The 22,930-nt window shown below is 39.0% G+C and overlaps 1 protein-coding gene across 1 annotated transcript; it reads left to right on the top strand.

Moving 5' to 3' along the window:
• Positions 1 to 12,134: 12,134 nt before the first annotated feature.
• On the top strand, positions 12,135 to 14,152 carry LOC109011619 (autophagy-related protein 8C-like). Its single transcript, XM_018992903.2, has 6 exons — positions 12,135 to 12,166; positions 12,274 to 12,321; positions 13,168 to 13,223; positions 13,300 to 13,352; positions 13,821 to 13,939; positions 14,024 to 14,152. Exons 2-6 carry the CDS (start codon positions 12,285 to 12,287, stop codon positions 14,116 to 14,118), a joined length of 360 nt encoding a protein of 119 aa, XP_018848448.1. The 5' UTR covers positions 12,135 to 12,166; positions 12,274 to 12,284; the 3' UTR covers positions 14,119 to 14,152.
• Positions 14,153 to 22,930: the final 8,778 nt, after the last annotated feature.

Genomic DNA, 22,930 nt, shown 5'->3' with positions numbered 1-22,930 from the left:
AGATCAACAGATCATCCTTGTGCTCTCTTCCTCCTTTTTCTCCTTACAAATTATACAAATTTTGGCTCGCATGCATGCAGCATCGGTAGTACTGATCATCATGTATCTAGGCCTACATACGTACTAAGTAATTAAACATACACATATATATTATGCATTATTATTATTATTATATATATATACCTACACAAGCATGATTAATTAATTTGTACAGATTATATATATATATATATATATATATAATAATTACTGATCACTCATGATGCTTGATGATCTATTAATCAATATATGCTTAAGCAAATAACAAACACGTACGTTCATCTGATGATCATCAAGCAAACAAGTTTCACTGCTCTATATATAGGCCAAAGCAAATATTATCATGCCCACCATGGCCACCTTATAAAAAGAGACAATAATTAAAATATATAGACAGCAAAATAAATAAAAAAGAAGAGGAAGAAGAAGAAGAAGATCAAGAAAAAGTACCAAGCTTCTTAGCCAAGCTGGTGCAGTGCAGTACTTTATTAAAAGAGAAACTTAAAAATTAGAATAAACAAAGTATGGATTCGAAAAGGCATTTCAACTGGAATATATATATAGGAGCGCCCCTCCAGATCAGAGAGAGAGAGAGATCAGTACGTACGTTATAGGTAGAAACTTCGTGGGAAGCGCATGGAAAGTGATATTGGAAATTATATTGGAAAGGATCCATGCATGTAGAGATCCAGTTTCATTGAAAGTGAAAGGAAAAGTTTTGTATTTAGAATAATTCTTTTACACAACTTTGTTTTGAATCAGGGTGATTTTTGTAAAATAATTTATAAAAGGAACATCGCCTTATAGAAATATTCTTAATATAAAATATAATTATATAAAAAATTATAAAAAAAAATTGTACGTGTATCATTACTCAATTTATATATATAAGAATTAAAGACATCCCCCACTAAGTTCCCTAAGCTCTAATTTCTGGTTGCAGCTTGTTAGGGCAAACCACATGTATGCTAAAAATTGCATCAATAGTTTGACACTATATGTAGGATTGTTGATTTGTTCATAAAGTGTCTTAAGATTGCTTGGGTCTACATGCTCTCATACGATTTGTGGCTAGGAAGTAACTATAATGGAAGAGCAAGCTAGAAGCAACATGATGAAAATGAGGTTCACAAATATGGAAGAGAGGCTGAAGAAGATGAATCTGGAGATGGAAGCCTTGCAAAGGGAGAACGAGACCTTAAATTGGCAAGACACGGGGTCTGAAGGAGGCGTAGACCGCAACAAACAACTCGGTAAGGAGTCTTGAAGCAGAGCAGGGCCTACACCAAATGACCAAGAAGAAAAGAAGATAATGCATGACAGTTTGCACGACCTCACGAACAAGTATAGGAAGATGGCAAAGCGAGTGGGAACATTATCATTAGTCAATCATCTGCTCAATAATACTAATCTATCGACTTATATGATGGGTCTAAGTACCTTGTCAAGAATTTGGAAACCTTTAAGGCTCACATGACTTTGCACAGGTTTTCGAGAGAGATCGCATGCCAGGCTTTCTCGTTAACGCTTAAGGGGATGACGAGAGACCGATTTGAAAATTTAGAACCACACTATATTACCAGCTTCGAGGAGCTCGGTAGACAGTTCTTGATGCAGTTTATGGCCAATAGGCAGGAGATAGCCAGCCACGTACCTCCTTACTGTGAAAAAGCAGGAGGATGAAAACTTGAATGCATACAGTACATGGTTCAACAAAGAACGCCTGACGGCAGACGACCAAGACTAAAAGATAACACTTGCGGCACTCTTAAGAGGGATTTGGTCCAAAAGTCCCTTTATAGCAGAGTTGGCGAGGAAGTCACTTGTGACATTGAGGGAATTCATGGATAGGGTGGACGACTTTTTCAATGCGAAAGACACACTGAGGGCATTGATCGATACATGAAGATTTAAGATAGCAGATGCAGACAAAAAGGCCAAGGAGGCAAGCAAGGGTGGCAAAGGAAGGGAAAATGAAAACAAGGTGAGAAATAACCCCTACAAGAGGAAGGACAAAGGCTCTAGTGGTTAAGGTTCCAGGGTTGCTCATTCGAGTATGAATGTGCAAGGGAATGAAGGGGTGTGGCCACGACTGAATGACGGCCAGAACTCAGACGACCGAGGCACCAACTGCTAATGTGCTTACCATAGAACAGGAGGGAGGGGCATAAAATTGAGGGTTGTCGCATTCTCAAATATAGGATTGAGGTTATGCAGGAGAATAGGGAGTTGGAGTGACTCGTTTTTAAATACGCCGCCACTAAGGCAGCCCATCGGAAAATGGTGGGAGAAGGGATGCTCCCCCAACCATTGCCCAAGTAGGGACAAAAACACAAGAAGGGACACTCTCCCTGCCAGACCAAATCTGCCTCTCGGTGAGATCAGAACTATGGCAATGGGGTTCGTCAGGGGCAGAGTGTCAACCTTCGAGAGAAAAGTTCGCGCCAAGAGGGCGAGGCATGAAGAAGTGTTTGCTGTCAACAAACCATTGAAGCAAACTAAAACTGAGAAAATTGCTCCCATAACCTTTAGCGACGAAGACTAGAGGGCATGTTGTATTTGCATGAAAACGCATTGGTAGTGACTCTACTCATTACAAACTACACTACTTGCAGGATATTGATTGATAACATGAGCTCGGCAGACATCTTATTATGGGATGCTTTTCCAAAAAGGGTCATTGAGCAAGACAAATTACGCCTATCCCAATGATGTTGAAGGGATCCTTAGGAGAGACTGCAGCCAGTAGGCTCCATCGCACTTCCTGTCATAGAGGGAGTGGGGTCCCGTGCAACTACATCAATGATGGACTTCTTGGTGGTTTAAGTTCGTTCCTCTACAAAACCATCATTGGCTACCCAATGCTGAACAAGTTCAGTTGCCTCAATTGACCACCTGAAGATGAAGTTGCCAATAGATGCGGGCGTCAAGGAAGTCTGCTGCAAACAAGTGTCGGCACGTGAATGCTAGGTGCAAGAACTGAAGAATGAGGGTATGGACTTTCGGACCACTGAATAATGAGAGTTGAAGAAGTAATTCCTCTGCCACCAGAACTCATCGAGCGATGAATAGAAAAGTGGGACGAGGGGAATCTGAAGTAAGGAAAGGCCACTGAGCCCTAGAGTTAGTAGCTCTATATCCAAACTAAATGCAACAGCCCAAATAGGAACCTGAATGATGCCAAAACTCAAGGAGTAGCTAAAACAGTTCCTCATCGAGCACTAGGAAGTCTTTGCATAGAGTCATGAGGACATTCCTAGCATAAATTTGGTGGTGATAGAAAATCACCTCTACATTGACTCGATAGCCAAGAAAGTATAGCTGAAGTAGATGAGCTTTAGTGTAGAGAAATATGCAGTAATTGCAGAAGAGGCAGAATGCCTCTTAGAGGCAAGATTTATCCAAGAGGCCTATTACTCGAAATGACTCTCAAATGTTGTGTTGGTGAAAAAGTCAAACGACAAATGCAAAATGTGTGTGGATTTGTATGCCCAAATGAAAACTTTCCTTTACCATGGATTAACTCGATAGTAGACTCAACAGCAAGCCACCGGATTCTAAGTTTTATGGATGCCTATTTCGGCTACAATAAGATATGGATGAGCGAAGGCAACCAAGAAAACATTTCCTTCATAATGGACAGGGGGCTCTATTTTTATCAAGTAATGTCGTTTGGCCTGAAAAAATTTGAGGGTGGCGTTTCAGAGGCTGGTGAACCATATGTTCAAAAAAGAGATCAGGAAGAATAGTGAGCTCTACGTAGAAAACTTGCTAGTTAAGAGCAAAGAGACGAACCATCACTTAGCAGACTTGCGAGAGGCTTTCGTTGTATTGCATAAGTACAAGATGAAAACTTAACTCGGCCATATGTGCCTTCGGCGTGGAATTTGAAAAATTATTAGGGTTCATGGTGTCAAAGTGAAAATTAAAAATCAACTCAGAAAAGATCAAGGCGATAATGGAGATGAAGCCCCCAAAAAGTCTAAACAAAGTACAAAAGCTGATCGGTAGGATAATGGCATTGAACAGAATCATGTCAAGGTCAACAGATAGGTGCTTGCCCTTCTTTTGGGTGCTACGAAAGACTCAAAATTGGGAAGACGAATATGATAAGGCGTTTGAGCAGATGAAGACATACCTATCTAACCCTCTCCTTATGAGTAAAACCCAATAGGGGGAGACCCTTTATTTATACTTGTCGGTCACACCAGAGGTAGTGAGCTATGCACTGGTCAGGGAAGATGGAAGCAAGAAGAAGCCGATGTATTACATGAATCGTGCCCCTAAGGGAAGTAGAAATGCATTATTTGCAAATGAAGTTGTTGGCGTTTTCTCTAGTGGTAGCAGCATGCCGACTAAAGCCCTACTTCTACAACCCTAATTCTACATGAGTCTTCCACAGACACGATACGTTAGGTTGATTGGTGAATTGGTCAATCAAACTTAGTGAGTTCGAGCTTGATTACCTTCCAAGAAGCACCACGAAGGGACAAGTCTTAACGGACTTTGTCGCTAAATTCGTTGAAGAGCCATGTGTGGCATCGAAGGGAAATCTTAAGTAGGTGTATGTCGACAACTCTTCCTGTTGCACTGGTGAGGGAGTAGGCCTCTTTCTTATATCCAAAAGGCGTGAGGTAGAATTCCAGGCATTATTGGCAGGACTCATTATTGTAGAAGGGCTGGAAGTAAAGGAAGTTGAAATATATGTAGATTTCTAGCTGATGGTGAACCAAGTGATAGGGGAGTACCTGGCGAAGGGGGAAAAGCTTAAAATGTATCTGCAACATGTATGGGAGTGGCATGAAGACAACTAGCTGGTGGACAACTTACACTAGCTACCTCAAGTATGGAAGGCTCACTCCCCCCATGGAACATAACGACCTAGGTATTGGTGATAGGAACAGTTGTGCCAGATTGGGCACAAGATGTGGCGAGGTATCTGACTATAACGGAACTCCCCAACAAACAAATGGAGGCAAGGAATGTGAAAGATAGGGCAACTAGGTTTACTCTCATAGAAGGGGTGCTATACAAGAGGGGGTTTTTTGCCCTACTCCTATGGTGTGTTTTTCCTTAAGAAGCATAGTATGTGATGGTATAAACAAATAAGTATGAAGAAGCCATTCTAGTGGTAAAATCTTGGCACAAAAAGCCTTAGCATCGGGGTATTACTGGCCCCACACACTGAAGGATGCAGAGGAGTTTATCAGGAAGTGTGTGAAGTACTAATTGCACACTACCATACCTCACAGCCACCTGGAGGAGTGAACCACAATAGTGACACCATGACCTTTCACGCAATGGGGAATCGACATTGCAGGTCTCATGCTACAAAGAAAAGGAGGAGTAATTTCACCATCGTTACGATAGACTACTTTATGAAGTGGGTAGAAGCATAGGCGTTGGCCATCATTACGACCGACAACATCATAAAGTCCCTCTCATAGTCCATTATGTATCGATTCAGCATACCATGAGCCTTGATTTTGGACAATGGGCTACAGTTCAACTGCGACCAGTATAGAGATGGTGCGTATAATTAAGGGTCAAAGTCAAATATTCTTCCCTCGTCCCCTCAGGCTAATGGGCAAGTAGATGTGAAAAACAAGACCATGTTTCGCTTAGTGAAGAAGAAGCTGGTGGACCAAAAAAGAGCGTGGACCGAAGACCTCCCAAGAGTGCTATGTACATATAGAACCACCATAACGACCCCAACTAGAGAAACTCCATTAGTACTGACTTACGATTGTGAGGCAATTATACTGGTGGAGATCGGCATCTCGAGTCATCAAGTCTAACACTACCACGAAAATGTTAAACTATAGAGGCTTGGAGGGAATCCTCGATCTATGGGAGGAAATGAGAGAAGAGACAAATGTTAGAGCAGCAACCTATAGGAGAAGAATTGTGCAATACTTCAACAAGAGAGTTAAGCATTTTTCATTTAAAGTTGGGGACCTCGTGCTAAGAGAAGTCAAGACAAAAACCAGGAGGCAAGAAGAGAGCAAGCTTGGGCTTAACTAGGAAGGACCATACGTGTTAATAGCAAACAACTAGCCAGGCTCCTACTGCCTAGAAGATATGAATAGGAAAAGACTACCACCCACTCCCATGGAATACAGAGCACTTGAAGAAATATTTTTTTCTAATTGGTTTCATATAATTTGGACGTGGAATAAAAGAATATTCTTATGAGTCTGCAACATTTTTTGCAAGTGCTTATGTCATGCAGTTTTCAGCATTAGTGTTAACGTCTATAGGAAAAGTAACTGAGTGTTAAGAATGCAAGTGTGATCAGAGTTAAAACTAACACTAATTCATGGCCATTAAAGGCTAACAACGAGGATGCGATCGGGTTAGCCTTCACCCAAACAACGGTCAATAAAATCTCCTGCTCTTTTAACAAGCTGAGAGTTAATAAAGCGCATGCGATTGTGGTTAACACTCGCACCATTCCCTTCTCCCATGCAGCAGTAAAGAAGATCTCCCACTCCCTCAATAAGTTGAATGTTAACAACACACATGCAATCGAGGTTAACACTAGCCCAATTTGTGGCGGTTGAAGGCTAACAACTCACATGCAATTAGGGTTAGCCTTCGCCCATGCAACGGTAGAGAAAATCTCCTGCTCCCTCAACGAAAATGTGATTAGGCTTAACACTAGCATAGGCTGACAACGTGCATGTGATCGAGGTCAGCTTTTGCCCATCCAATGGTCGAGTGTTAACAACGCTCCTTTAACACCAAGTATTAACAACACATATGCAATCGGGATTAACACTCACACCAATTCATGGTGGTCAAAAGTTGACAACACTCATGTAATTGGCATTAGCCTTCACCCAAGTAGTGGTCGATAAAATCTCTAGTGCCCTTAACAAGCTAAGGTCGGGGTTAACATTGTATCATTCCATAGTGATCAAATGCTAATAACGTGCATGCAATCGGGGTTAGCCTTCGCCCATGCAGTTGTCAAGAAAGTCTCTTGATCCCTTAGCACACCAAGTGTTAACAACGCGCATGTGACCTGGGTTAAAACTTGCAACGTGCATGTAGTGGTGAAAGGTTGACAATGAGTATGTGATAGGGTTAGCCTTCACCCATACAGCAGTTGAGAAAATCTCCCGCTCCTTTAACAAGCCAAGTGTTAAGAACACACATGTGATCGGGGTTAACATTTGTAATCATTCGTGGCGGTCAAAGGTTGACAACACACATGTAATCGAGGTTAGCCTTCACTTGGAAAATACCACATTAGTTAGCAAGCAATTTCAATGAGGAATAATGGACAAAGACAAAGTCGGCGATGAAAGGAACAAAAAGGCCCACAACATATAATCAAAGGCCAAAAGAATATGTACTCAACATGGTAAGTCTCTTACATAGCAAACCCAAAACAGAATATTACAGGCTACAAATCATCAATGTAAAACAAAGCACAAGATGTCAAACGCCAAAAGAATATGTACGCAACGTGGTAGGTCTCTTACAAAGCAAACCCAAAACGTAATATTACAAGCTATAGATCCTCAATACAAAATAAAGTACTGGATGTCAAAAACTAAAGGAATATGTACATGACATGGCAAGTGTCTTACAAGTTACAAATCTATCAATATAAACCCAAAACAAAGTATTACAAGTCCATTAGCACCAAAATAAAACACAAAAAAATTAGAGGAACAAGCTCAAGCTTAAGGAGTTGAGCCACTATTTGGGGGATGGGGAGGCAACTAGTTCAAGAAAGTGCCCGGCATCACGTTAGCCCCAAGAGAATCCAACTTCGAGTTGAGCTCATTAACGCATTGTTGAGAATTTGTAAATTTCCCCTGAAAAGTCTCAGTTATGCGTTGGAGCTTAAAGTATTGCCTATTGGCCTTACCAAACTCCTCTTTAATTGAGCTATACTTGGTCTCAACTTGAGCCAATTCCCCTTGGGTGACATCAAGGTCCGAACGAAGTCGGCGACGAGACCCTTCAGTCTGTGTAGCCTTCTCTCTATATAGGCAAATCAACGCTCTCTAGCTTCTGACGCAGACCTTAGTGCCTCCTCTAATTCAATCTCCAAATTGTCATTGTGGCAACACTTTGCCTCCAACACTTCTTCTAATGGATCTCAAAATGCTCAAATTTTTGAGCAATCTAGGTGATAATGGATATAAAGAATCGCCCAAAGGCGGGCCAAATGAAGAAGGTTGAGTGGGGGAGGGACTGAACCAATGTTTTGAATACCGTACCGGACGTCATACCGGTTAAGGCACTGGAACGAAATATTTGGGTACCGGTACTGCTTCGGGATAGCGTTTCGGGATAGTCGATATATAAATAAATTATATATAAATACATATATATATAAATTATAAATAGTCTAGTCTAAATTAGGGGTTAAAAAATAAGTTTGTAATTTGAAAAAATGAAAAAAAAAAAAAACATAAAGGCCGAAATATCGGCCGGTACCGGCCGAAATTTAGTCTGAAATGACCGGTACCGGCCGGTATTTTAACCGGTACGGAACAGATATAATACCTGTACCGGCCGGACGGCCGAAACAAAAAATTTCGGTCGTACCGGCCGGTACGGTACGAAATTAAAAACCTTGGACTGAACATCTTTAAGCAAGGACAGGGCTCTTGAGAAGCTACAAAAGGGTAAATGATGGTTTGTCCCTTCGGCAGGAGATGTCGGCAAAGCAATCGAAGAGGACATAGCAGGAGATGCCCTCAAGCTTGGCGAGGGAACCATAAGTTGGTTTCCCGAAAGCTTAACAGAATCATGAGCTTCCTCACTTAGGAGTAACAATGGGCAAGGACTCACCCACAGGAGAAGTGGTCACCTCCCCAACAATCTCATAAGTTTCCCCATCGATGAGGGCGAGCTAACAACAACTTCAACATCCTCCGCCACGGTCTCAGGGGCGACAGGACCAGGCTCTTCCCCACCAACCACCAACACTTCAACATATTGATTCGCTATTGAAGACAACTCGAATCTCTCAGACATCATCTTGGGAAAGGACCCTGGGAAGACATCAGGAATCGTGTCGAAAAGTGTAGCATTCAATAGTGGAGTTTCTCAGCGACCCCCAAACGAAGGGACGGTTGATGGTTGAGGATGCCTTGTGCCTTTTTCTAGCTAGCGGGGTTGTGACGGGCACATGAGCCACCACAGGGATCGATACCCTCAATATAGGGTCTCTTTCCTTTACGGTCTGATGGAGTAGGGGCATACCTCTTCTGCCCATACGAAAGGGTCTTGGGCATGTCTAACCAAGTGTTTGATAGCCTAAAACTCGTGACTGATCTGGTGACACCAAGAAATGGTCAATATTTTCTCGGGTAAGGATCATGTTAGAATCAATAGAGTTTAGACTTTTCCTAACCCATGAACAAATACGATCCAAACATCACCTCTCTCCCTTGGTAGGAGTAACATCAAAGTCATGGTCATAGGAAGCATGATGACTCAAGGCCCTCTCTAGAAACTCACGATGGCCAACTTCATCAATGGGAAACTCCCACCCAACTCCAGAAACAAAAACTAACTTCCTATCCTAGTTTTTGACTTAGGAATAATGAGACTCCAAATGTACAATTCTATATAGCCAATCTATGAATGGAACCTACACTAGTTCTCGTCGTGACCTTTAACACTATGGACATAAAAGAATTTGCGAGGATAAGGTCATGGTTCTCTAACACTATGGACATAAAAAAATCATGTAACCTCTAAACAATGCAGCAAAACAATATGATTATCAAAGCATTGGAAGAAATTTGGGCAAGAGTCATACCCAAAAAGTCCAAGATGTCGCAAAAGAGGTGACAAAATGGGAGTCTTAGCCCCATCAGAAACTTGCCTATGTATAGGCCAACATGCTTAGCGATCCCCTTAGAGTTGACAATGCCACAACGTGAGTCAGGAAGGATCATGTTCATCGAATTGGAGATATTGTACCAATCCCTCACAGAGTCCAACTCCACCTGAGCAGTAGTAGCAGTCCAACAACTCCCGTTGAAAGCAACTAGTCATGAGGACTCATCCTTAAGGGACTCGTTTTGGGACCTACGTGGTCGAGAAGAGCGAAGTGGGAAGTGTTTATGGGGGCCACCTAAGAAAGAGAATGAAATGATTCGAAAGTAAGAAAGAGTGGCTCATGCAAGCAAAAAGAACGTAAAGGCAGACAAATGAGAGAACTTAAACAAACGCAGAAGACATTAAGAGCAAGAAAGGAGAACTAAATAGGTTAAAGAAAGAAGATAATGATGGTTATGAGAAGGTAGAATGACAAAAGGGTTTAGTGGTTGAAGCCAAAGGAGAGATGCCATGTGTCCAAAGTAGAGGGAACACACCAAACAAATACCGTATTCTACTCTGCACAAGGAAACATGTGTCAGATGGGCTGATTGATTTCATGTTGCACGATAAAGTGAATCATGGGGTTAAAGGTGAACCGTCAGACATGGAGAATATACAAATTACATGCGCTACAAGGGAAGAACACGTGTCTAGAAGAAATGTATAAGATATAAATGGATGAAATTTAGAGGAAAGATAGAATAAAAAATAGAAGAAGAGAATTTAAAAAAGAGAAAATTCTTGCCTGCTACGTGTGGCAAGAATTTACGAGATAACTTTTAGGTGTAATTATGTTTAGTAGGCAAAGAAGGGGCCATAGACAACTAAAGGCCATGGTTATGCAAGATTCACGTGACAAAGGGCGGTTAAATGATCAAACTATATCAAACACACAATATGAGTTCAGGTATAAAAGTCAACCACATGTATCCCTATAATATCGAGGCCAGTCCATAGAGATAAGCTCTAGAAGAGCATAACTATCATGGAAACATAACCACTTATATCCCGACGAGAGAGAGATCTATAAAGATAATTTTGAGCAAGATATCCACGCCAGATCGACATTATCAACGATTGAATCATATTCTAGAAGGTAATAACCCAAACTGGGCATTGAGAATCGTATCTATGGAGAATTGTTGCCATATTAAGTCATATTTACTTTTATAAATAGCTTACAAGGTACATACTATTGGGAGATAGATTCATTGGTTATAACAAGAGCATAATTTTTCGTTAACTTAAGCATTAAGGCATCCCCGTTACATTCCCCAAATTCTCTTTGATTTTAGGTCGTTAGGCAGGCCGCAGACTGAAAATGACATCAACATGTGATATATTCAGAAAACCAATTGAAGCACAAAGCCAGTCAAGTAATCAGTTTCACATTCGACAATTTGAACTCTAGAGTCTAGAATATAATATTCTTAACAACTTGGACATTCAAATGGTGATTTGAACGTGAATATTATATCACTTTTTTTTTTTTTAAAATCAAAGTTCGTAGTTAGATGACGGTACAAATTACTAAAAAGTGTAGTTTGAGGTATCAATTGATAGTTTAAATTTTTATTTGTTCGAGGCACTTTGGAATGAAAAAATTATTTTATGTTTTTTCTTTAGGAAGTGGAAAAGAAAATTAAAAAAAAAAACTTTTTAGAAAGAGTACGGTTAGATATTACACTATTATTTTAGGCTCTAGTGAGATGATGTGACTTTAAATGAAAGTTAAAAGTTAAATAAAATATTATTAAAACATTATTTTTCAATATTATTATTGTTTTAATATTTAAAAAAGTTGAATTGTTTATTATATTTTATGTAAAAATTTAAAAAAATTATAATGATAATATGAGATGAGATGAAATGAAATCATTTTTATTATGATCTATGAATTATTTTATTTTAAAAAAGAGATGTGCTATATACACAATAATTATATAAAAATAAATTTATAAAGTGACATAATTTTATGTGAATTGTTAAATCTATTTTATAATAAAAATAATTTTACAATCTAATATACTATATCAAATTATATCTCTTTACAAATTTACTTTTACGTAATTCTTTTATATAAAGTACTTCTCTTCCCATAAAGAGAGAACTTGTTGAAATGATCGTTTGTAACACATAAGAGTAAAACGACTGCGTTTTGCCCATGCAACAGTTTGTAGGGTATTCCCATTGGCAACGAGGCAATTTGTCATTTTCTCTCACGACCGTGTTTTTGGGATCTCAACCAAACCCTTCCTCTCTCTTCAATTTGGTAAAATTTGTTCTTAATAATTTTATTTGATCCTACGATCCCCCGATCAAAACCCCAACTCTGCACTTATTTTGTTGATGTTATTATAATTATTACTTTGGTTGCAGAATTTGCCGACATGGCCAAGAGTTCCTTTAAGATGGAACACCCTCTCGGTTCGCTTTTCTTTCTTTCTTTCATTTTTTAGAAAACTGAATGTTTCCTTAATTTTGAATTTACAACAGACAAAATTAAATCAATATTTATAGTTATTTTGTTTGATTTGTGGCGTTCTAGTTTATTGGTTGGCTGATTATTTGATTAAGATATTTATCAACTTGATTCGCTTTAAATTATATGTTTTTCCAGTTTTTCTCTGGGTTTTTTTGGCAGTTGCCAATTTTGGTTTGAACTTTCGTCATTGTAATGCATACTTTGTTTCTTTGGGTGAATGAGAGTTTAGGGATTCTTCATTTCATTAGATTCCAGATCAACCCAATGAAGGTTTTGCTCAAGAAATTACAAAAAAAAAAAAAAGAATCGATCAAGGTTTTTGACTTTATTGTGTAACAGTGACAGTAACTACGGGAGTAGAATCTTGCATCTTCACTCTGTAGAACCTAGGGGCATTTGGTTATGAATGAGAATTGTATTTTTTTTCTTTAAGTGTGTCATATAGCTTATTTCGGGCAACCATTGTGTTGGTTGTTCTGTAATGTTATGCTTAGTGATTACCTAAAAAAAATTATTTTTTGATTGGCACTGGGTGTCCGAGCACAAAGTCCCAACTAATCTTGGGTGTGCACAAGCCCTTAGCAAGGAGTTTCCCGCAAGTGCGCTTGGGTAATTCAAGGGGAAGTTCCCCTAGTCCAATGGCCCTAGAAACTGTTTGCACCCAAGAGGATAACCTAAAATAATTATGATGCTTGGTTATTAATGTTAAGAACATTGCCCAATGTACATAGAGAAGAATAGATTATCCTTTGCACTATGTTAATGCTTGTGTTCTTCTAATATGCCAGAAAGGAGGCAGGCAGAAGCTGCTCGGATCCGTGAAAAGTACCCAGACAGAATACCAGTATGATTGTTCATTTTGTGTGTTGATGTGTATGAGAGTTCTGGTTTATTACAATTTAATGGTTGGTCTTGTTTAGGTGATTGTTGAAAGGGCTGAAAAGAGTGATGTGCCTGACATCGATAAGAAAAAGTCAGTTGTTCTTTGCTTTTATTCTACATCTTTTCTATAATAATCATCATATGTTATTCAATCACAAAATACTTTCATCTGGATTGATATTTTTACCTTTTTGAGTGCTTCTTGGAGTTTAAGTAATACTAGAAAATTTCTTAATACTAGTGAATGATTTTTCCATGTGCTGTTTCTGTGTGCTAATTGTGTAACTATCACCTATTTCTAATGTACTCATTGCCGTATTTCTCAGGTCCATTCCTACTTATCAAAAAATAAATAAATATGGACATGTTGAATATATTTCTAGAGTTTCCTAGCGAGAACAAAAGATACAATTTTGTAGTTTGATTCTCAGTTCTTCTTTAAGCCTTGAGTGTGGATTTGGAGGGTTATGTCTATATATATATATATAGATCACTTCTATACCTTGCAATTCCTTTTAGTCTATCATATTCTAAATATTTCCCTTTTTGATGAATCTAGATATCTTGTTCCTGCTGATTTGACCGTTGGCCAGTTCGTGTATGTGGTTCGGAAAAGAATCAAGCTAAGTCCTGAGAAGGCTATTTTCATTTTTGTCAAGAACATTCTACCACCCACTGGTACGATAAAAGTCCTCTCTTATTTATCAATTTACGGCACATCATTAAGCTTTGTTGATTTGTAGTATTGGTCTGTAATTGCAGCGGCTATGATGTCTGCAATTTATGAGAAAAATAAGGAAGAAGATGGTTTCCTCTATATGACCTACAGTGGCGAGAATACCTTTGGGATGTGCTGAAACGTGATTAATCTGCATCAATGTGAATAGGACTCTAAAAAAATAACAAAGGATGGAGTTATATAAATTCTCTGCTGTATGTAAGTTTAATGTCCATGGATCAATGACTGTTTATATCAGTTTGATGACTGTTCAGTTTGATGTTATTTTCAAAATGACCTGGATCGATGATTTGTTCATATTAATTGGACCACTGTTTAGCCTGATCTTCTCTTTTTAAGTTCTCCACGATTTGGATTGGTGATTACTTATATATTACTCTTAACCTCTTTTGTGACTGGTCTGAACGAGTAGTTTACGCAAATGAAATGTTTGTACAGCTTTATGGATGTGTGCGCGCTGCTCTGTACTGTCTAGAATTCTATTCTGCATCCGTTTTAGTATCAACATGAAGAGTTACAATAATTTTGTAGAAATCTCCTACCTATCATGCATGCAGTGTCAAGTTATTATGCAAACAAGAATGGGGGGTTGTGGGAACTGTCATAGAATCAAAGTATGTTTGGGCACAAGGAGTAGGGTTGTTGGAACTGTTCAGTTTGATCACCCCAGCGCGGTGCCTTTTTTTTTTTTTTCAGGAAGATGACGATACTTCAATTTTATTAAAAACCCCTATTTATGACGGAGGAAAACCGTGACAACAAGCCGGATACATGAGATTTACATGAAAAACAATGAAAAACCATCCCAGGCATCATAAAACCAAAGTATAAACAAACGTATACAAAAAGACTAAACCTATTTTAAACCAAAACCATCCCAGTGCGGTGCCTTGCAGCTTGCTTCCCATCGTTTGAATATTATGTTACCAAAGGAAACTCATGTTCAGATCAATAAAATCATTTAACCAGATAAAAACAACTGGTAATTTTTTAATCATTTAACCAGATAAAAATCATTTAATCATTTGTATGAGATCTATCGGTAATATTTTTGTCTAGAAATAGTTTCATTATTAAAGTAAGATAAAAACAACTGCTGATTTCAAGATTTCGGGATGTTAGGCATGGAACCATCACAGCGCAACAGGCAAAATAACAAACAAATCCAACCAAGCTCGAAAAACATAATGCCAATTTATACAATCTGTCCATTGCTTGATAGATAATGCATGGAACCAACCAAGCTTGAAAAACAGCATGCCTATTTATACAATTTGTCCATAGCTTGATGCAGGGACCACAACACAACATATAACAAATTGAGGATAAGTAAATAAGGAATAAGTAATAGGCAAGTATTATAAATATTTTCCCACGGGGCTCATAATTTTTTATTTTTATTTTTTTTTTGGAGTAGGAAAGGAGCCCAAACTCGAGTGGCTGCAAAACATTTAACCCTAGTCGCCTTTGTGAGACTTTCACAATAAAGATGGTCATCAAAGTTACCTTGCCATATCGATCGAGCCTCATTCATAGCACTTGTGATTTTACACTTTCAATACAAAATTCAACTATCATCATAGCCTTACATTACACATGCAACCCAAACGACAACCCTACTTCAACATCAAAAGCTAAAGAACAAAAGTATAACTGAACAACAAATCAAATAACCAATGAATAACAAGAACCAAATAAACCAACCACATAAAACATTAATCAAGAGATCACAAATGACATATGTGGAAGTCAAATAGCATAGCAACTATGGAAGAAAAATATCACAGCAATAGCTTTTGCAAATTCAAGTATGACATTTCCCAAATTGCTTGGTTCTCACAAAATCACGCAAAGTCAGTAATCACAGAAAATCCAATTCAGAGAACATGGCACAAATATTTCATTGGAGTATGAAAACCACAAAAAGCATAAATCAAAGAAGTTCAAATGGCAACCGAACTGATTTTTCCTAAATTTCTTTCCAAATGTCTAACAAAATCTCAGTTCGTGAAACACTAGAGAAGCTCAAACAAAGACATGCGAGATAGTGAGTACAAAGTGATTTGAGAGATCATTTGTCTAAGATGAAACCCATGAGAGAGATTGAAAGTGTGCGTGGCTGTTAGTTTGTGCGTGACAAGGGCATAAACTTACCTATCGAAGACAATCGAAGGGATTGTCGTCGTTGGACACAAACAGTGTAAGAGAGGGTCGATACCAACTAGGGCGTGAGAGAAAGTTGAATGAGGGTAACAGAGCGAGAAAACAATAAACAATGCCTTTGGGGATGTACAATGGCTCCCCCATATTTGGGGAATCACTATACCATCCGCAAATGAAATCTGTAACTTAGGGACCGAATGTGAGGGGGGAAGAGAAGTTTCTTTCCAAAATTTCTTCTATATTTTGGAGAATATAAGCATTTAGGAATGCGGATGAGGATGCTCTTACTCATATGTAGGTTTATAACTAACTAATATTATATTTATTGGTATTTTTATGAATTTAAAACATTTCTCTGTGTTGACTCTTGAAATGACCTAAAGTCCATAAGATTGGCATCTAGAGATGGAGAAGAGGATAATCCAGAAAATCACTTCTAAAATCATAAGTATCCACCCATTTTTGGAAATTTTGTTTAACAATCAAATATAGTAAGATCTCATAACAATCCACCTGACATCTGAGTATTATTTGTCAAATTCATGTTTAGGCAAACGGTAATTCATAACCCACATAGTACTAGTATGTGAAAAATTAGTGTGAGAGATCCACCAAAGATATATATGACTACTTTATGATACCACATTTAAGGGACCCATTAGCTCTACACTAATCAATCATAAGTTAGGCCTGCAACCCGATCATGCCAACGGATTGGAACCGACCCGACCCGGTTTGATGAATAGTGAATCACCAATTCGAATCGACACGACCCGGACCATTTGGATTGGGTCGGGTCGGACATTCTTTATTAAAAAAAAAAAAATCGCAATGCGAGTTACGACACGGTAAGTTGGGGCAAAAACACTGACATCTGAGAGAGCCCAGAAACCAGAACTACCAAAAGAGGCTCCATGAAACCTACCTTGCTAAACCTCTAGGACCTCAATTTTCTGAAAGTCGGAAACCCAATAATGAAAACTAAGAAAGGGACTTTTTCCCCGAATTTCTCGCTATCCCTTTCTCTCTGTTTTGCTCAGCTCACAATAGACATGCAAAGAGACCCTCACCGGTCATGATCAGAAGGACCAGACGGGCATTCACCAGACAACAATAATTCGGAAGTAAAGATGTGCAGAGAAGCCCAGTTTGAACCTTCCGCTACCTTCTCTTTGACTCCACCGAATCCATAAAACCCACTATCTCTCTCTCACCACACCCATTTTCTTTCCTTTAACATTATATATAATATATATATATATATCTTCCCATTTCTCCCACCAAGCAAATTCACAAAACCAATCGCCATTCTCTCCAATTACAAGATTTCTCATATCACAATTACACAGAAAACAGAGTAAACCCAACGCCACCCCCGATTCTAGAAGTGGTGAAGAAGAGAAAAATCTGACACAGAAAAGAAAAAGATGACCACAGAAATCTCTAAAAGATGAAATTGATGAAGAAGAAGAAGTTGAAAAGATAGAAGAGGAAGACAGTGAGAATGAAAAATCTGGTACCCCAGTAAAGAGATAAAGAGTCCTGTTACAAAAAATGGAAAGAAGAGAAAGTGAAACTCACAGATAAAAGAGAAGCCAGATTCTGTAGAGGAGGAAAATTATAATGGCAACCGATTAAGCACTGATGAGAAAAGAAATCGAGGAGGCCATAAAATATGAGCAGTAGTGAGTCGTTGTTTTAGAAGACGGGGAACAGAGCATGAACGTCAAGGAGAAGACGGGGGCAGGGGCTAGTGCAAAGTAGAAGTGAAAGTGAAGGTTAATAGCCGGGTTCCGAATGACGGCCCGTCCGATAGAGTCGAAACCGACTTTTGATGTCAACCCGACTTTTTCGGGTTGGGTGTAATCGGGTCTCACGGATTGATCGGCCCTTTGGGCTTCTTGCACAGGCCTCTAACAGTTAGACCGCATCCTAAATTCAAAACACAAAATTCAAAGTAATACTTAAAAATAAATTTAAAAACTAATAATTTATTATTTAATAGTGAAAGCATTGTGCAATACAAGTAATAATACACGTATAATTCTTTTTATAATCTATTATAAAATAATGTTTTAAAATGGAGATATTTGTATAGACAAAATTATTTTTATAAATTATTTTATCAAAATATCAGTCATTTAAAATATTATTTTATAAAAAATATAAAAAAAATGTATAATTCTCTCTTTCAGAAATAACCTCTAACCGAGGTGGGATTGGTGGGTTGTTTTAGGTGCGCAAAAGTGGCATGAGTCGATGCTGTTTTTGGTCGTTTTGTATAATTTTTTTGGGGCATAAACATAGAATATAGGTGGTGATCGGAAGCCTTTTAATAAAGAAAAAGTCTGGATGCAGGCGTCGTCCACAGCTCCCCGTGCACTACTGCATACTTGGATTCAAAACGCACCGTTTAGAAGAAATAAAATGGTGCATTTTGAACTTATTCTTCCTTTGCCAAATGTACGATTTCCCTTCTCCCCCTTCGATTTCTGTTCTCCCCATTCTAATTGAATTTCTCCTTCCTCTTCTCCCCCTTTGATTTCCCTTCTCCCCCTTCTACTTCTCTTGGTTTACAATACCAAACACATTACCAACAAAGTATGGTATGCAATAAGAAACTCAGCAGTGCAGAGATGTGCTGGATCTTCTACAAGGCGCGAGAGCTTCTGTAACGCATTGGTTCCGATTTCATCCTAGGTAACTCGCTACTCTATCTCAATCCATTTTTGCATAGATTTTGCTATGTTTGAGGATTTTTCCTTGAGTTTCCTTCTCACTGAAAGGAAATGGAGATATTAGAAAAATATTTTTATTGATCCTGACCAAAATAACAGGACCATTCTCCATCGAAATGGCCAGGGCCTCCACTACCGTACGTTCTCCATCATTTACATTTCGAATTTGCAATGAAACCTAGGTTTTCATTTTTGTTCCATTTCCTTTATTTATGGAGTGCGTTTGTGTTTGTTTCATTAATGAGTAAAACTTAAATCTTGTTGAATCATAGAAAGACTTATAGCCTCAGTACACATGCATTATAATATGCTTGCTTGGTTAAGTGTTGTTGTGCACGGGATATACTGACAAAAGATATTTAGCTTGCACAAAATCAAAGATTACCTTAATTTTAGGACTCAATCAAATTAGTCTACTTACCTTATGTATAACTTTCTATACTTAGACTCTTATACATCTATTTATTTGTAAAAAGTTGAATACAAAGATATCAAATTATTGAGCAAACACATCTCCCTCTTGTTTTCTAACATGGTATCAGCCTAATACAAAGATAAGATCAAACAGCAAGGCAATCACCAAGGCATAAGCCCGTGATCTGTGCTCATTCCATTTGTGTACATTCCTTCTATATTTCATTTATGAACACTACATTCTAGGCATGTACAACTTTACATTTCCGTGTATATGTTTTTTACCTTCTCTTGTATTAGTTTCCTTATTTGTAAAGTCAACTGTAATGGCCTATATAATACAAGCTCTCCTCTGTCATCACTCTGTGAGACAGTTACTCTCAAAATCTTTATGGTATCAAGAGCCCATACAGTGACATTCAGAGAGAGCTAATTTTTTTTTCCCATGGCAAACTCGTCTTCTTCATCCTCAAGTACCCAATACCCCTATCCTGTTACCCAAAATGTTAGCAACTTTGTTTCTCTTCGACTCACGCCAACCAACTTCTTGCTTTGGAAAACTCAAATGCTCAACATTTTGGAGAGTTACGATCTCCAGGGCTTTGTAACTGGTGAAACACTCCAACCTCCTTCAAATGTTGAAGGTGCCCAAACTGGGGTGAATCAAAATCCTGCATTCCTACAGTGGTGGAAAACAGATCGGCTTGTTAAAGGTTGGATCACCGCCACACTCTCGGAGGAAGTCCTCAGTATAGTTGTTGGTCTCAACACTGCCGTTGAAGTTTGGAATGCTCTGCTGCATTCCTTTGCACGTGACTCATCCAATCGTAGCCTTTCCCTAAAGCAAAGGCTCACTTCCATTTCGCAGGTCACTGACACTTTATCAGTGTATCTATGCCGCTTCAAGACTATTTGTAATGATCTCTCAGCCATTGGCAAGCCTGTCTCAGATCATAAAAAATCGTGGTGGCTCCTTAATGGTCTCGGTAAAGAGTATCAAGTGTTCACCACAACCATAATGCGTCCGCCAATGCCCTCTTATTCAGACTTTGTTACCTTACCGGAGAACTATACTGAGCGTAACAAATTGGATGCTACCCCTCCTCAAATGGCATACTTCACTCAGAAAAACAACAAATATACAAAGACTACTCCAACGTTCAATTCAAAGGGACATGGTTTTCATCAAGGTAACTCATCTACCTCAAAAACTTCGAATGCGAATCCAAGGACTCAGTCATACTTTGGCTCAACTCCGAAAGATGATCTCCCAATATGCCAAATTTGCAACAAGCGCAATCACACCGCACTCAAGTGTTTTAATTGGTTTAATCACTCTTTTGAAGCCGACAATATACCACAAGCTCTTGCTGCAATGAAACTTGCTAACTCTCAGGATTCGGACTGGTTCCCAGACTCGGCAGCCACTGATCATGTTACCAACAATCCAGGTAATCTCTATGACATTAAACCTTATACTGGATCTGATGGTCTCATGGTTGGAAATGGTGTCACGCTTCCTATCACACATACTGGGACAGTGTCCATAGGTTCTCATGTCCAACTAAATGATGTTCTTGTTGTGCTGCATATCACCAAAGATTTATTATCTGTTAGCAAACTCACAACAGGTTATCCACTTATTATTGTTTTTGATGGTGATGGTTTTATGATCAAGGACAAGGCAACTCAGAAAATCCTAGCGAAGGGGCATAGGCATGGTCGTTTATATGCATTTGATGGAGCTCCTACTGCATGTTTTCCTCACGATTCCAGAAAACAGATTCTGCAAGTTGGCATTCATGGCTTGGGCACCCTCACCAACAAGTCTTGGATTTCTTGCATTCCAATAAATTGATTTCATTTTTGAAATCTAGTAGTTCTTCAATCTATGTTAGTTGTCAACAAGGAAAATCATGTAAACTTCCTTTTCTTCCAAGAGATAATAAAATAACATCTCCTATTCACAAGATCCATTGTGATGTTTGGGGACTTGACCCAGTTTTGTCTAGAGAAAAATTTTAGTTCTACACTATCTTTGTTGATGAGTTCACTAACTTTACATGGTTTTTTCCAATGAGGCGCAAATCTGATCTACTTGACTGCTTTGATGTGTTCTACAAGCATATTGAGTGTCAATTTAATGGAAAAATTCACATCTTTCAAAGTGACGAGGGTGGTGAATTTTCCTCCAACATCTTTACATCTTATTTACAGTCTAAAGGAATTCTTCACTAAACGGCTTGTCCACGGACACCTGAACAAAACGGCAAGGCTTAAGAACGCATCGCAACATTACTGAACTTGGTCTCACAATGATGTTTCATGCCCATCTCCCTTCTCGTTTTTGGACAGATTGCTTCTCCACAACAGTTTTTCTCATCAACAGGCTACCCTAAAAAACACTTGGCATGGAGTCACCTTTCTACAGACTCCATAATAAACATCCAGATTATCTCAGCCTTCGGATATTGGGGACTCGATGTTTCCCTTTTCTTGGCAACTATCGCGATCGCAAGCTTCAACCTAAGTCGATTCCATGTGTATTCATCGGCTACTCCAATAAGCACAAGGGATACAAATGTTTGTACCCTCCTACTAGCCGCATTTACATCTCACAGCGTGTTGTATTTGATGAGTCAGTCATTCCATACTCCTCACCAACAAATCTATATGGTCATGCCACCATCGCTAGAGATATCTCATCTTTTTCAAATTGGGATACAAGCTCTACTTCTCCTACATCAACTACTTTACCACTATCCGCATATGCAACTCCCAACTTCATGGCTACACCATCTCAGCAATCCTTCAATCCAGAACCTGCTGCAGCAACATCAGCAACCATTATTGTGGATCCACCAACAACTGACCTCTCCCTTGGCTCTACAATCTCTACTGGCCTAAATGACATCATTCCTTCATCTTTGCAGGCGCAACCTCCCTCTCATCAAATGAAGACCTGTAGCAAAGTTGGGATTCACAAACCCAATCCAAAGTACGTCAATCTCCATGTTGCATTATCTTATTCGATCCCACCAGTGCCTCGAACAATTATCACAGCTCAAAAGCACCCTGGTTGGATGGCAGCTATGCATGAAGAACTTATTGCTCTTCACAAGAATCAAACCTAGACACTAGTTCCCAAGGATCATGCCCTAAACATTATCGATTGCAAATGGGTTTACAAGGTTAAACTCCAACCCGATGGATCTGTTGAACGTCTCAAGGCACGTTTGGTTGCCAAAGGTTTTCATCAGGTGGATGGATTAGATTTTCATGAAACTTTTTCCCTAGTAATTAAGCCTGCCAGTATACAAATTGTTCTTACTCTTGCAGTGGTAAAAGGCTGGGAAATCCGCCAACTAGATGTGAGAAATATGTTCCTGCATGGCCACCTTTCAACTCCAGTATATATGCAGCAGCCACCAGGCTTTACTGATCCAGACAAACCATCACATGTTTGCAAATTAAGTCGAGCACTCTACGGCCTCAAACAAGCACCGCATGCTTGGTTTGATCGCCTAAGTAATTTTCTCCTCCAACTCAGCTTCTACTGCAGTGTCTCTGATCCAAACTTATTTGTTTGCCACTCTGATCATGCGTTCTTATTAT

This window comes from Juglans regia, chromosome 10, assembly GCF_001411555.2.
Source record: "Juglans regia cultivar Chandler chromosome 10, Walnut 2.0, whole genome shotgun sequence".
In the NCBI taxonomy this organism is placed as follows: Eukaryota; Viridiplantae; Streptophyta; class Magnoliopsida; order Fagales; family Juglandaceae; genus Juglans; species Juglans regia.
Note: the sequence above shows the minus strand (reverse complement) of the source record. Positions and strands in the feature narration are given on the sequence as shown.

Coding starts and splice junctions, on each gene's coding strand:
- LOC109011619 (XM_018992903.2), top strand. CDS start 12,285: ATGGCCAAGAGTTCCTTTAAGATGGAACACCCTCTCG. Junction 13,224..13,299: donor AGTACCCAGACAGAATACCA/GTATGATTGTTC, acceptor GGTCTTGTTTAG/GTGATTGTTGAAAGGGCTGA. Junction 13,353..13,820: donor CCTGACATCGATAAGAAAAA/GTCAGTTGTTCT, acceptor TGATGAATCTAG/ATATCTTGTTCCTGCTGATT.